At 38.0% G+C, this 15,161-nt stretch overlaps 1 protein-coding gene across 6 annotated transcripts in view; it reads left to right on the forward strand.

Annotated features, from left to right (window-relative positions):
- The window catches only part of LOC307142162 (uncharacterized protein), a 248,757-nt gene that overhangs the window by 96,823 nt on the left and 136,773 nt on the right, over positions 1-15,161 (forward strand). For 5 of the 6 annotated variants that reach the window (XM_079842775.1, XM_079842776.1, XM_079842778.1 and 2 more), the window contains 4 exons: positions 13,671-13,844; positions 13,947-14,120; positions 14,557-14,730; positions 14,833-15,006. In XM_079842775.1, the coding sequence (XP_079698901.1) occupies positions 13,671-13,844; positions 13,947-14,120; positions 14,557-14,730; positions 14,833-15,006 (696 nt within the window). The remainder of the gene's footprint in view (positions 1-13,670; positions 13,845-13,946; positions 14,121-14,556; positions 14,731-14,832; positions 15,007-15,161) is intronic. The other variant, XM_079842777.1, reaches the window with a different exon arrangement.

Consider the following 15,161-nt stretch of genomic DNA (forward strand, 5'->3'; position numbering starts at 1 on the left):
TTAGTAGTGGAAGTACTGACTCTGAGTATATTCAGTACCTGCAGCTGCGTTCAGTCGCTCTGTGTTTATCTGAGAGCAGGACTCCAGACTGTAGCCCAATATATACTAGTGTCTGTGACTCTATCAGCAGTAGTGGAAGTACTGACTCTGAGTATATTCAGTACCTGCAGCTGTGTTCAGTCACTCTGTGTTTATCTGAGAGCAGGACTCCAGACTGTAGCCCAATATATACTAGTGTCTGTGACTCTATCAGCAGTAGTGGAAGTACTGACTCTGAGTATATTCAGTACCTGCAGCTGCGTTCAGTCGCTCTGTGTTTATCTGAGAGCAGGACTCCAGACTGTAGCCCAATATATACTAGTGTCTGTGACTCTACCAGCAGTAGTGGAAGTACTGACTCTGAGTATATTCAGTACCCGCAGCTGTGTTCAGTCGCTCTGTGTTTATCTGAGAGCAGGACTCCAGACTGTAGCCCAATATATACTAGTGTCTGTGACTCTATCAGCAGTAGTGGAAGTACTGACTCTGAGTATATTCAGTACCTGCAGCTGTGTTCAGTCACTCTGTGTTTATCTGAGAGCAGGACTCCAGACTGTAGCCCAATATATACTAGTGTCTGTGACTCTATCAGCAGTAGTGGAAGTACTGACTCTGAGTATATTCAGTACCTGCAGCTGCGTTCAGTCACCCTGTGTTTATCTGAGAGCAGGACTCCAGACTGTAGCCCAATATATACTAGTGTCTGTGACTCTACCAGCAGTAGTGGAAGTACTGACTCTGAGTATATTCAGTACCTGCAGCTGCGTTCAGTCGCTCTGTGTTTATCTGAGAGCAGGACTCCAGACTGTAGCCCAATATATACTAGTGTCTGTGACTCTACCAGCAGTAGTGGTAGTACTGACTCTGAGTATATTCAGTACCCGCAGCTGCGTTCAGTCACCCTGTGTTTATCTGAGAGCAGGACTCCAGACTGTAGCCCAATATATACTAGTGTCTGTGACTCTATCAGCAGTAGTGGAAGTACTGACTCTGAGTATATTCAGTACCTGCAGCTGCGTTCAGTCGCTCTGTGTTTATCTGAGAGCAGGACTCCAGACTGTAGCCCAATATATACTAGTGTCTGTGACTCTATCAGCAGTAGTGGAAGTACTGACTCTGAGTATATTCAGTACCTGCAGCTGCGTTCAGTCGCTCTGTGTTTATCTGAGAGCAGGACTCCAGACTGTAGCCCAATATATACTAGTGTCTGTGACTCTATCAGCAGTAGTGGAAGTACTGACTCTGAGTATATTCAGTACCTGCAGCTGCGTTCAGTCGCTCTGTGTTTATCAGAGAGCAGGACTCCAGACTGTAGCCCAATATATACTAGTGTCTGTGACTCTACCAGCAGTAGTGGAAGTACTGACTCTGAGTATATTCAGTACCCGCAGCTGTGTTCAGTCACTCTGTGTTTATCTGAGAGCAGGACTCCAGACTGTAGCCCAATATATACTAGTGTCTGTGACTCTACCAGCAGTAGTGGAAGTACTGACTCTGAGTATATTCAGTACCTGCAGCTGCGTTCAGTCGCTCTGTGTTTATCTGAGAGCAGGACTCCAGACTGTAGCCCAATATATACTAGTGTCTGTGACTCTACCATTAGTAGTGGAAGTACTGACTCTGAGTATATTCAGTACCCGCAGCTACGTTCAGTCACCCTGTGTTTATCTGAGAGCAGGACTCCAGACTGTAGCCCAATATATACTAGTGTCTGTGACTCTACCATTAGTAGTGGAAGTACTGACTCTGAGTATATTCAGTACCCGCAGCTGTGTTCAGTCACTCTGTGTTTATCTGAGAGCAGGACTCCAGACTGTAGCCCAATATATACTAGTGTCTGTGACTCTACCATTAGTAGTGGTAGTACTGACTCTGAGTATATTCAGTACCTGCAGCTGCGTTCAGTCACCCTGTGTTTATCTGAGAGCAGGACTCCAGACTGTAGCCCAATATATACTAGTGTCTGTGACTCTACCATTAGTAGTGGAAGTACTGACTCTGAGTATATTCAGTACCCGCAGCTGTGTTCAGTCACTCTGTGTTTATCTGAGAGCAGGACTCCAGACTGTAGCCCAATATATACTAGTGTCTGTGACTCTACCATTAGTAGTGGAAGTACTGACTCTGAGTATATTCAGTACCCGCAGCTGCGTTCAGTCACCCTGTGTTTATCTGAGAGCAGGACTCCAGACTGTAGCCCAATATATACTAGTGTCTGTGACTCTACCATTAGTAGTGGAAGTACTGACTCTGAGTATATTCAGTACCTGCAGCTGCGTTCAGTCGCTCTGTGTTTATCTGAGAGCAGGACTCCAGACTGTAGCCCAATATATACTAGTGTCTGTGACTTTCTGAAATTCTATAAGAATATAAGGTGATTTTCATTTCCAGCCTTCATGAACAATTATATATCACTTATACATTATTAAATACTAAATCAATAGTAGTTATTAGGATTACTGTGGTTTGGAATTGGTCAAATGTGCCTGGAAAAAAAATATGATCAGAAAATCAACGTGCCTAATAATTCTGCACACAGTGTATATTAGGGATGCCACAATTCTCAATATAATATTGAACCGTTCGGTACGGCATTCACGGTTCAATACGCGCTTGTGAATTACGTTTTTTTCGGTTTCGCATTCAATTAATAATTTTTCTACAAATTCTATAATTTGCCTCCATCCCAATACTACCAACGTGACTTACATTAACATCACACGTTAGTGGTAGAGTTATACTCACGGAACACTATAGTTATTCACAATCACAAAAGTTAATTATTTGCATGAGTTTTAAAGCCTTGCCGGCTCATTCGCGTGCGCGGTTTAACATGCGCTTTTCTGAGCGCGCGCACTAAAAGCCTGTCAAACACTTGATTACTGAACTAAGTAGTCGTCTTACTTCGCTAATACTGTCAAATACACACAAGGTTAACATAAATACTGTCGGTTATGTCTAAAGTGAAAGTAAAATCGCAATTATGTCTGTATATTAGATGCACGCAGGTCTTAAATTGACAACTGGGGCCTGTTGCATAAACCGTTAAGACTAGTCTTACAAGTTAGACATACACTTTTTTCTTTAAGACTGTTCATTATTTTTTTAATCAGTTACATAAAAACATAGACTGGCCTAATTTCATATGAAAAGTAAGCATGAATGCCACTGGCCTAATTGCTAGTGGCTCATACTAGATCTTGAGACACTGTATTAACATAATGGCTTAGTTTATGCAACTGGCCCCATGGCAGTAGTGAACACGCTGTCCTTAAAGGGACAGTTCACCTATAAAATGATGTCATTATTTACTCACTCTAATATTGTTCCAAACCTGTATTCATTTCTCGATGACAGAATTTTCATTTTTGAGTGAAATATCCCTTTAATGTTAATACAACAACAAAAGACAAAGAGAAAATCACTAACTGCTCTTGACTGAAAAACTAATACAGTAGCTAAGAATCAGTGTAGCCTATATTTTATGGTGAAGTCTATGTAGTGTTTTATTTTTACATTCATTCATTCAATTTCATACTTTAGCAGCTCAGAGCTGTACAGCAGCATTTGTGTAAATCTTTATATATATTTATTTTATATTATCCAATACAGTGGTTCTCAACCTTTTTTCAGTGATGTACCCCCTGTGAAATATTTTTTTCAGCCAAGTATCCCCTAACGGGCGCAAAGCATTTTTGGTTGGAAAAAAATAAAATAAAATAGAGCACTGTGCCATCAATGTCTGATTTATTAAACTTTGGAACAGATAAACACATACAAAATTCAAACATTTGAAAAAAATAAACTATTTTGAACATTTTAAATGATAATGATCCATGACTAAATGTATTGCAAATATTTCTCATCACTAAAATGTAGTGATTCAAACTAATATAGTGAAAACAGTGACCATATTTCTGAAATGGAAACCGGGGACATTTCCTATTTGAGTGGTCACAATATCACTCAAATCTCATTTGTTTTTTTATTATTTTGTTATATTATATTTTATTATATTATTATTTATTATTATTCAAACTATAATTTTGAATGTTTTTGTTGTTGTTGTGGAGTCCTATTATATTAGTAGGCCTATATTATTATTAACATTAATAAGTATTATGATTTAGTTTGATTATTAGGATTTTTGGTCAGTATTTAATACAATAAAAAAACACAAAAACAGTTAATGGTAAGCTAACCATTGTAAATAAGCAGTTCAAAACAATATTGTAACACGAATTAACAAAAACACATTACAAAAATAAAATAAATATGATAAATAAAACTATTCAACAAATATTGTAACATTTTATAATTGTATTTAAGTTTATACTATATAAATTACTTTTTTTACTTCAAAAGTTTTACGTTTATGGTTGAAAATTATTCTTACTATCCTTAATTGGTCTTGTTATTTAGCATTTTAGGATTATTTTAAGCAGAAACTAGCCTATATGTATTCGGCACATGTATTGGTTGCAAGTCAAGTCAAGTCAAGTCAAGTCAACTTTATTTATATAGCGCTTTTAACAATGTAGATTGTTTCAAAGCAGCTTTACAGTGTTAAACAGGAAAATAATGCAGCATAATTTTATTCAGCTGTATAGCCATTCTGGAAAAATTTCAAGTATCATACAGTGACAGTGTGGGCTTTAGATCAATAATTTGATCAGTAATTTAGTTTAAATGGTTAATTTAGTTTATTATTTAGATGTATTTCGATGTTTAGTTGAAAAATTTAGTGTCCCCAACTGAGCACGCCAAGCCAGAGGCAACAGTGGCAAGGAAACCAAAACCCCATTAGGAGACCTAATGGAGAAAAATAAACCTTGGGAGAAACCAGGCTCAGTCGGGGTGCCAGTTCTCCTCTGGCCAATTAACAAACAGCGTATTATTATTATTATTCTGGCAGTTTTACAGCTCGGAGGTCATAATAGATCAGAATATTCGAGGGACCGGGGGCAACATACTGGAGACAGGTTTATTGAGGATGATGTTGATTAAATAATTATTAAAGTGTAATATTCGAATGATCGGAGGCAACACGCTGGAGACGGGTTTATTGAGATGCCGTGTCGATGAGGCAGTTGCAGGGGGAGTCTAATCACGGTCTCCCAGAGTGTAATTGTTTGGGGTTAGGGTTAAGGTTTTTATATTTAAGTTATAGTTCAGATGTGTGGTAATCACTGCGTTGTGACTGCAGAACTTTTGGGGACAAAACAATCCCGCATCTGTTGAGGCTCTGTTATAAAGCACATACAAACAATATTACTTTAAATTAAAAACGAATAGTTAGTTTGTTACTACATTGAAAGCGACAACGAGGTTTCTTTTGATATTTGACAATAAAGGTGCTCTGTCTGCTCTTGACTACGTTCTTCATGAAGTAGTAGCGGCGCGCGCGCGTGTGCGCGACCAAGTAGAGTCAGCGTATGCGGGTTGTTTGGAACGAGCTGTAAAACAGGGACATTTCCGGGGACAACTCCAGTCGGGGACAGAACATTAAAAACCGGGACTGTCCCCGGGAAACGGGGTGTTCTGGTCACCCTATCGTTGATCCAAGTGACTGACAGGTGACAGGTGATGCCAGGCGGCATATGAGAGGTTGGGTCAAACCATCCTGGTATGGGGGAGACTCTGGGTTTTAGGATAATGAAATTGAATAGCCTATTCATTTTCTAAAATTCAGCCTAAAATTCATTTTATGAACTTATATTTTCCTAAAATATTTATAAAATAATTATTTTTAAAGGATTTTTGCATGGATGCTACTTTTTAAATATATGTAGGCTATATTTTAAAATCTCACGTACCCCCTGGAGTGCCTTGACGTACCCCCATTTGAGAACCACTGATCCAATACACTAGGAATGTGTACAAGGGTTTTTTTAAAGTAAAGTTTTAAGTTTAAGGTAGGTTTTTCAATTATTTTATGTAAAAAAAAAAAAAATAATAATAATAATATATATATATATACTAGTGTATGTGAATATTAAACAGCAAAATACTATTTAAATATTACTCCTGCATGTTCTGTGTCTCTGTGTGAATGACGGGCGCACACACACACACACACACACACACACACACGTGTGACACTCTCTCGCTGTCTTTGTAGTCTCTGCCGTGTGTCACTAAATGAGGACACGAAACCGTCACTTCATGAGAATTTACCCTTTCATTTGAGAAAACCGTCATTTCATGAACACACACTCAAAGGTCTTCATGGCAACCCGTCAAAATACAAGTTCAGTTTAACGTGAAGAAATGGACAGAATATATTAGGCTACGGTTGTACAGTAGATTTAGCACCGTCTCTGTAGTAAAAATTAGTCTCTACTAATAATAATAATTATGCCTAGATGGTTGCTTATTTTTCACTTGATCTTTTTTATAAACAATGTTTACTTTTAAACAGCATACAGCCTTTAAATGTTAATGTATTATTTACTTAGAATTATTATCATCATAAATAAAAAACTTATTATATTAAACTTAAACTTATAATTTATATATCGTGATATATATCGTTATTACAAGAGGCTGCAATGTATATCGCAATATGGATTTTTGGCCATATCGCCCATCCCTATAACGTATAATAAAATATAATTTATTGTTACGACTGTAAATCTATATTAAACTATTATGGGATCTCCTTCAATGCTTTCAGAATCTTTACTTTTTTAAATTATTTTGTTTCTATATTTTTCAGATATAGTATTTATATATTAACATTTTAATGACAGCATATTTATTGTTAAAAAATGAATTATTTTATTCATCAAAATAAACAGAAAATAGTGCAAATTTTGCTATAATGATTTTTTTGAACAAGTATTAACTTAGACATTATTAAAAAATATTATTTTAGTGAAAGTATTTGTATCAATACTATGTGCCTTTTGCCCCATGTGTGGCCCTCGACACCCCATACCCCAAAACAGGAGAAGTGAAAAGCACATTTTTCTTAAAGGGCTCATGAACTGGCTTTAAAAAAAAATGTATACTGTTGTCTGAGGTCAACTTATGACGTTAGCGTGGTTTTACCATTCAAAAACATCATAATGAATAATAATAGGCTATTTTCTGCCCTGGTTTTGAGGCTCTCTCACACTGAAGACTTGGAAGTAAACGCCCACTGCTATGATTGGATAAGCTTTGCATATTTAATGAGCTTCGGCTCCCACATGAGTACGCCGTACGCGTGAGGCATTGTTTTGAGAGTGTGTGACAAACGGTAACCGGAACACCGGAACAAACACAATGATTTATCTCTCATCCACTCGCAATTAATATGAATGTTATTTTATTACTTTGCCCGCCCGATCGGTGGATATAACCGTGAAGCGTGCATCACACACACTCAAACACAAACACGCGTGCCAAGTACATTGCAGACTGCATGATCAAAACTTCTGCAATTGTATTTTTTCCTTCAAATATCAAGTCAAGAGCGTGAACGCACATCAAGAAAGGAATGTTATTTCACTGTTTATGATGATATGTATTGGTAGCCCGTCTGGAAAACACATTGGGCTGCCCTGTGACAGTGGTAAGTTATGTTTAGTTAGACGTGTACACAATGTAACATAGTATTTGATCTGTAACAATGCAATACTATCACATATAAAACATTTTTACTCACATTAGTGATTAGCTTCATGCATTCCTGTAATCTCATCCTGTCTGCAAATCCAGTCTCTTATTTACAAACGAATCCGGTGAAATGAACGTGCAATGTCTTCCCAACGTGAGCCGGAACTTCATTAAAAATAAAGTTGAACCACTCATTCCTAATATTATAATCCGAAGGAAGCTTATGCAGCGGCTGTGTTCTTCCACAAACAGGCACAGCGCAATGTATTTCTCTCTTTGGCATGTTTATAGCTTGGTATCGTGATCCGTTTAGCTCCACGAGCCGGTGGGCGGGGCTACAGAAGCAGGCGTACATATGAATCTGTAGAGGCGCCGTTTCTGCATGCGAAGACATCAAGGGCCGACATATTCTGAGCATTTATTATTCTGGGCCTGGTGTCAATAAAAGCTTTTCTTTGACTAACAAGGAAGATTTCAGCTCTGAAATTTACGGGATATTCTTATATCACGATGAGCTTTTATATATCAAAGGCTCAAGGGAAAGTTGATTTCTCAATTCATCACCCCTTTAACGTACATTTGGGCACAAAACATGTGCCAACCAACCATCTTCCTTCACTTGTATTGGGATGAGTTTATCAACATAAGAGAAGCTTCAAGGGCTACCTTCAGTAATCTGTCAAAATGGAAAAACGATCTTTGAAAATTAAAAAATTAAGACCATAAATATAGTATTCAAATATGACAGTTATAATGTCAAATAAAAATATTATTATTATTATTATTATATTTTAGGGGTGTAACTCATGTCATGATTCGATACAAATCGCGATACTGAACTCACAATAAAGAAGAGGGACAGAAAAATCAGGTTTCATAAAAAATATCTTGGCCATTTCTATCTACACACACCGCAGGTCCCTTACAGTGAAGCCGCCATTTTGTGTCGTCATGTTTCTACAGAAGCCCTAAAGGGACAAACTTCTCTACAGAGCACTAGCTACTCTCTGCTCTCTCAGACGACCTCATCTTTGTCCTGTGTGGGCCACCGTAGCTTCTCTATGTGCTCTGAAAGGGAGGGGTGAGCGGTGGATGGGTGTAATTCACAACCTCACCACTAGATGCTGCTAAAACTTACACACTGCACCTTTAATAACAAACAATTAGATACTAAATCAATTTAATTGTGTATCATTTAAATTTAAGTACACATATATGCTTTAATTTCAAAAGATTATATTTCACATCTACATTTACTTAAATTTAGGGCCACTCATTTTTTAAAGCCTCACTGAAGTGCTGCATTATTCAATGTGATGATGTCATTTCCACTGAAACAGGAAGTCAGAGCGTGTCTACTAGATTCCCCTTCTGACTTAATATTGATGTGTTACAGTAAAACAGTGATGATCATAATCATGCTAATGTGCTGTAAAGAGCTCGTCATCTCTTCTTCTCATCAGGGCTGTTTCTTTTTTCTTTTTCTTTTTTTTTTTATTTGACAAAAAACAGCAAAATACAAAACTCTCGTAGGGGAAAGAGAGTATACACATACCAAAATGTAGTCAAAATACAAAAGTGAATAACTAAACAGAAAACAACAGAACAAAAAACAAACAAAAAACAACAACAAAAAAAAAAGGAACGGGGCTATTTATAAACACAAGTCATTGTCAAAAAGGCAAAACATTTTCCCCTTTTCCATTTTTTCTTTTTAGTGATTTGTTTTCTTCTGTGAGCGAATCGACTTGTTGTTGACTGTATTCCAGGCTATGGCGAAGATTTTGGAATTCTTTGTGAAGTACTTCGATTAGTGAGAGTCTAGAATCCAAGTTAGATAAGCGCTCGTTGATTGATAAAAGTATGTCAGAACAGCAGTTTGTTTTGATAGGAGTGGATGTTGGTGACGGTGAAGAATCAGTTGATATGGGAGAGTCCGAAGTGCGTGTTTTTTTTGCTTTGCGTGAACGGCCCATTGTACATAGTCTATTGAAGCATTTGTCAATGTAGTCCTCCAGGTGGTCCAGATCTGAGTTGTAATCCAGGATTTAATCGGGTGATGTAGGGGTTCGGGGGGGGGACAAGAAAAAAAAAAAAAAAAAAAAAAAAAAAAAAAAGGTTTGTTGTCTTTCTAGTTTGTTTGTCTGTCTTTCTAGCAGCAGCGCGCTGCCATGTTGGATCACGCACCCATCACACACACATTACCTAATCATCACGTGACATCCGGCCCCCAAGCCAACTCCTGTTTCAGGGCTGTTTCTAATGCAGAGGCTGTCTAACCGCTTGTGGTGTTTGATCTCCATATCGCTTTAAAATACAGCATTTTGTGTTTTTGTTTTGTGGTCTGTGCCGACTCGATCATATGATACACTTTATGATATGAGATATGATATGATATATGATATGATATGATATGAGATATGATATGATATATGATATGATATGATATGATATGAGATATGATATGAGATATGATATGATATATGATATGATATGATATGATATGAGATATGATATGATATATGATATGATATGATATGATATGATATGATATGAGATATGATATGATATATGATATGATATGAGATATGATATGATATATGATATGATATGAGATATGATATGATATATGATATGATATGATATGACACACTGTGCTATCTCTGTCTCTGACTCGTGTCACTGATGTGAAGCCACACTTCAGTCTCTCTAATGGAAAGCATATTTACTGTCTGAATTGTTCACTGTCCTCTATATAGTGCACTATATATGCCCTTCACTGTATAGGAGATAGTGAATGAGTGAACGAGTGACGGATTTCAGATGCAGTCTCAGCGTCTGTTATCATTTACGAGGCGGGAAGCTTCAGATTCTAGAGCAGGATGATGTCATGAACATCTTTCATTCCTATTGGTGGTAGAGAGATTGTGTCAAAATTAGGGATGAGCGATATTGGATTTTTGCAGATATCCGAAATGCAGATATTTTTGCCGATATACGTTTATTTTTTCCCTTTTACACCATTTTGAGCAAAAACTTTTTGATTGTGGTTTCAGATTTCTGACGTCTCCTTACTAAAAGGATACTTGTTAAAGATAAATAAATGTTAATAAAGTTATTTTTATAATAAGAGTATATTAAAAGTTCTGAAAATAACAATAATAGTCAGTGATCTTTCACCCCAGACAGATGCAGGTGTACCTAAATACTGTATTTTTGGATGTGCTGTTTGTGCACAGGAAGTGGGGGTGGCATGACTTCAGCTGATGCCGTCTTTAGCTTCAGCTTCAAAGAAAACATTCTACAATTATTTTAGAGCTCCTTGAATTATTTCTCATCATCCATTTCATAAAAATCTTATTACAGATGAATAAAAGTATTTAATTCAAAGTATTTAAGTGTCATGCTTGTGATTTATGACATCATTACTGCTTTATTTATTCAGAATAAGAAGTAACTTCAATTTATTTGTGTATTCTACTTTTCATTTTATTACTGTAACAACAGCGCTAAACCCCACTACATATTATATATAACATTCTAGAGGCGGGCACTAGGACCTGGAGGAGCTTCTGCTGCTGTGGAGGCTGCTGAGAGTGAGGAGATTGGGCTAGTTTTGGGCTAGTTTTGGGCCAGTTTTGGGCTAGTTTTGGGCTAGTTTTGAGCTTGTTTTGGGCTAGTTTTGGGCAAGTTTTGGGCTAGTTTTGGGCTAGTTTTGGGCTAGTTTTGGGCTAGTTTTGAGCTTGTTTTGGGCTAGTTTTGGGCTTGTCTTGAGCTTGTTTTGGGCTAGTTTTGGGCTAGTTTTGAGCTTGTTTTGGGCTAGTTTTGGGCAAGTTTTGGGCTAGTTTTGGGCTAGTTTTGAGCTTGTTTTGGGCTAGTTTTGGGTAAGTTTTGGGCTAGTTTTGGGCTAGTTTTGAGCTTGTTTTGGGCTAGTTTTGAGCTTGTTTTGGGCTAGTTTTGGGCTAGTTTTGGGCTTGTTTTGAGCTTGTTTTGAGCTTGTTTTGGGCTTGTTTTGAGCTTGTTTTGGGCTTGTTTTGAGCTTGTTTTGAGCTTGTTTTGAGCTTGTTTTGGGCTAGTTTTGAGCTTGTTTTGAGCTTGTTTTGGGCTTGTTTTGAGCTTGTTTTGAGCTTGTTTTGGGCTAGTTTTGAGCTTGTTTTGGGCTAGTTTTGAGCTTGTTTTGAGCTTGTTTTGGGCTAGTTTTGAGCTTGTTTTGAGCTTGTTTTGGGCTAGTTTTGAGCTTGTTTTGAGCTTGTTTTGGGCTTGTTTTGAGCTTGTTTTGGGCTAGTTTTGGGCTTGTTTTGAGCTAGTTTTGGGCTAGTTTTGGGCTTGTTTTGAGCTTGTTTTGGGCTTGTTTTGAGCTTGTTTTGGGCTTGTTTTGGGCTAGTTTTGAGCTTGTTTTGAGCTTGTTTTGGGCTTGTTTTGGGCTAGTTTTGGGCTAGTTTTGGGCTTGTTTTGAGCTTATTTTGAGCTTGTTTTGGGCTTGTTTTGGGCTTGTTTTGGGCTAGTTTTGGGCTAGTTTTGGGCTTGTTTTGAGCTTGTTTTGGGCTTGTTTTGGGCTTGTTTTGGGCTTGTTTTGAGCTTGTTTTGAGCTTGTTTTGGGCTAGTTTTGAGCTTGTTTTGAGCTTGTTTTGGGCTTGTTTTGGGCTTGGTTTGAGCTTGTTTTGAGCTTGTTTTGGGCTAGTTTTGGGCTTGTTTTGAGCTTGTTTTGGGCTTGTTTTGGGCTTGTTTTGAGCTTGTTTTGGGCTAGTTTTGGGCTTGTTTTGAGCTTGTTTTGAGCTTGTTTTGGGCTAGTTTTGGGCTTGTTTTGAGCTTGTTTTGGGCTTGTTTTGGGCTAGTTTTGAGTTTGTTTTGGGCTAGTTTTGGGCATGTTTTGAGCTTGTTTTGGGCTAGTTTTGGGCTAGTTTTGGGCTTGTTTTGAGCTTGTTTTCGGCTTGTTTTCGGCTAGTTTTGAGCTTGTTTTGAGCTTGTTTTGGGCTAGTTTTGGGCTTGTTTTGAGCTTGTTTTGGGCTAGTTTTGGGCTTGTTTTGGGCTTGTTTTGGGCTAGTTTGGGGCTAGTTTTGAGTTTGTTTTGGGCTTGTTTTGGGCTTGTTTTGAGCTTGTTTTGGGCTTGTTTTGGGCTTGTTTTGGGCTTGTTTTGGGCTAGTTTTGGGCTAGTTTGGGGCTAGTTTTGAGTTTGTTTTGGGCTTGTTTTGGGCTTGTTTTGGGCTTGTTTTGAGCTTGTTTTGAGCTTGTTTTGGGCTAGTTTTGGGCTTGTTTTGAGCTTGTTTTGGGCTAGTTTTGGGCTTGTTTTGGGCTTGTTTTGGGCTAGTTTTGGGCTTGTTTTGAGCTTGTTTTGGGCTTGTTTTGGGCTTTTTTTGAGCTTGTTTTGGGCTAGTTTTGGGCTTGTTTTGAGCTTGTTTTGGGCTAGTTTTGGGCTTTTTTTGAGCTTGTTTTGGGCTAGTTTTGTTATGAAAACCTGGCAACCCTGCGTTGACGGTCATGTCCTTCTGTCCGCGCATTCACAAATTCAAGGCAGCATTTAAAAACTGTTAATATAAATCACTGTACGTATGATGTATTTGTATTTGCTTGTTTTCACTTCAAGAATGAGCGTGCTGACCTGATCTTATCACTAAAGCAGTTATTATAGTTATTGCAGGCGCATATCAACACGTTATCATATCGCCAAGGCATATCGGCATAATTCCTTCATATTTTTTTATCTTAAGCATTTATCGGCCGATTTGTCGTGCTGATAATATCGTGCATCCCTAGTAAACGTGTGTGAGAACAACAGACCTGAACACGTTTGCCCAGTGAGCAAACCATAGGGTGATGTTGACATGAAAGAACCAGTCTTCAAGTTCATCTGAAGTTAATGTGTAAACTAGAACTTTATGACACTTCTGAGATGAAAAATACTGTTGTAGAGAATTACAAATATGACTTTCAAATGATGGATTGATGAATGACTGTCTGAAAAAATCCTTTAAAAGCTCAGTTTGATCATCACAGATCTGAGCTATTGTCTTTTCTCTTTCTGTCTTCAGTCTGAGTGGATGCAGAATTACAGAGAAACAGTGGCTCATCCTGACTTCAGCTCTGAGCTCAAACCCATCACACCTGAGAGATCTGGACCTGAGTGAGAATAAACTAGGAGACTCTGGAGTGAAGCCCTTATGTGCCGTACTGGAGGATTCTCACTCTAAACTGGAGACATTGAGGTGAAGAACTCAATATCTCATGAATAGCCTGAGTTCACACTACATTTATGAAGATGCTATAACTTTACAGAATAAAGAGTTTTCTCATTTCTCTCAATGTAGGTTAAGCTGCTGTTCTATGACAGATGAAGGTTGTTCTGCTGTGACTTCAGCTCTGAGATCAAACCCATCACACCTGAGAGAGCTGAACCTGAGTGTGAATAAACTAGGAGACTCTGGAGTGAGAAACCTCAGTGATCTACTGATGAACCCACAATCACAGCTGGAGAAACTACAGTCAGTATCATTATACTGTACAGTTACAGTGAGATTACAGTTCACTGTTTAGTTCAAGACAACTGGACACAAGTCACATCATTTACACTGAAGCATTGCATCTGCTGGTCTTTGTCATTGGTCACAATTAAAATTAGGCGTCTTGAGTAAATCATTTCATTTAAAGTATTTGAAACAATGAACTGATTGTGTACATATTGTTCTGCAGAAATATCATGAGATTTGAATCTGCTGCTACAATAAACAAAAGAGACAAAAGATAAATAGTTTAAAAATTTTAAAAAAGAAAGAGAAGAAACATCAGTTTCCAGCACACAGAACTAGAGACACGATTACAAGCAGATTATGGGAACTATAGACTATATGACCACTGTATGTCTTTAATAAGATCATCATCACAGATCTGAGCTATTGTCTTTTCTCTTTCTGTCTTCAGTCTGAGTGGATGCAGAATTACAGAGAAACAGTGTCTCATCCTGACTTCAGCTCTGAGATCAAACCCATCACACCTGAGAGAGCTGGACCTGAGCTGGAATACACTAGGAGACTCTGGAGTGAAGCCCTTATGTGCCGTACTGGAGGATTCTCACTGTAAACTGGAGACATTGGGGTGAAGAACTCAATATCTCATGAATAGCCTGAGTTCACACTACATTTATGAAGATGCTATAACTTTACAGAATAAAGAGTTTTCTCATTTCTCTCAATGTAGGTTAAGATGCTGTTCTATGACAGATGAAGGTTGTTCTGCTGTGACTTCAGCTCTGAGATCAAACCCATCACACCTGAGAGATCTGAACCTGAGCTGGAATAAACTAGGAGACTCTGGAGTGAGAAGCCTCAGTGATCTACTGATGAACCCACAATCACAGCTGGAGAAACTACAGTCAGTATCATTATACTGTACAGTTACAGTGAGATTACAGTTCACTGTTTAGTTCAAGACAACTGGACACAAGTCACATCATTTACACTGAAGCATTGCATCTGCTGGTCTTTGCCATTGGTCACAATTAAAATTAGGCGTCTTGAGTAAATCAT

Source organism: Gobio gobio (genome assembly GCF_949357685.1).
Source record: "Gobio gobio genome assembly, chromosome: 18".
Classification (NCBI taxonomy): Eukaryota; Metazoa; Chordata; class Actinopteri; order Cypriniformes; family Gobionidae; genus Gobio; species Gobio gobio.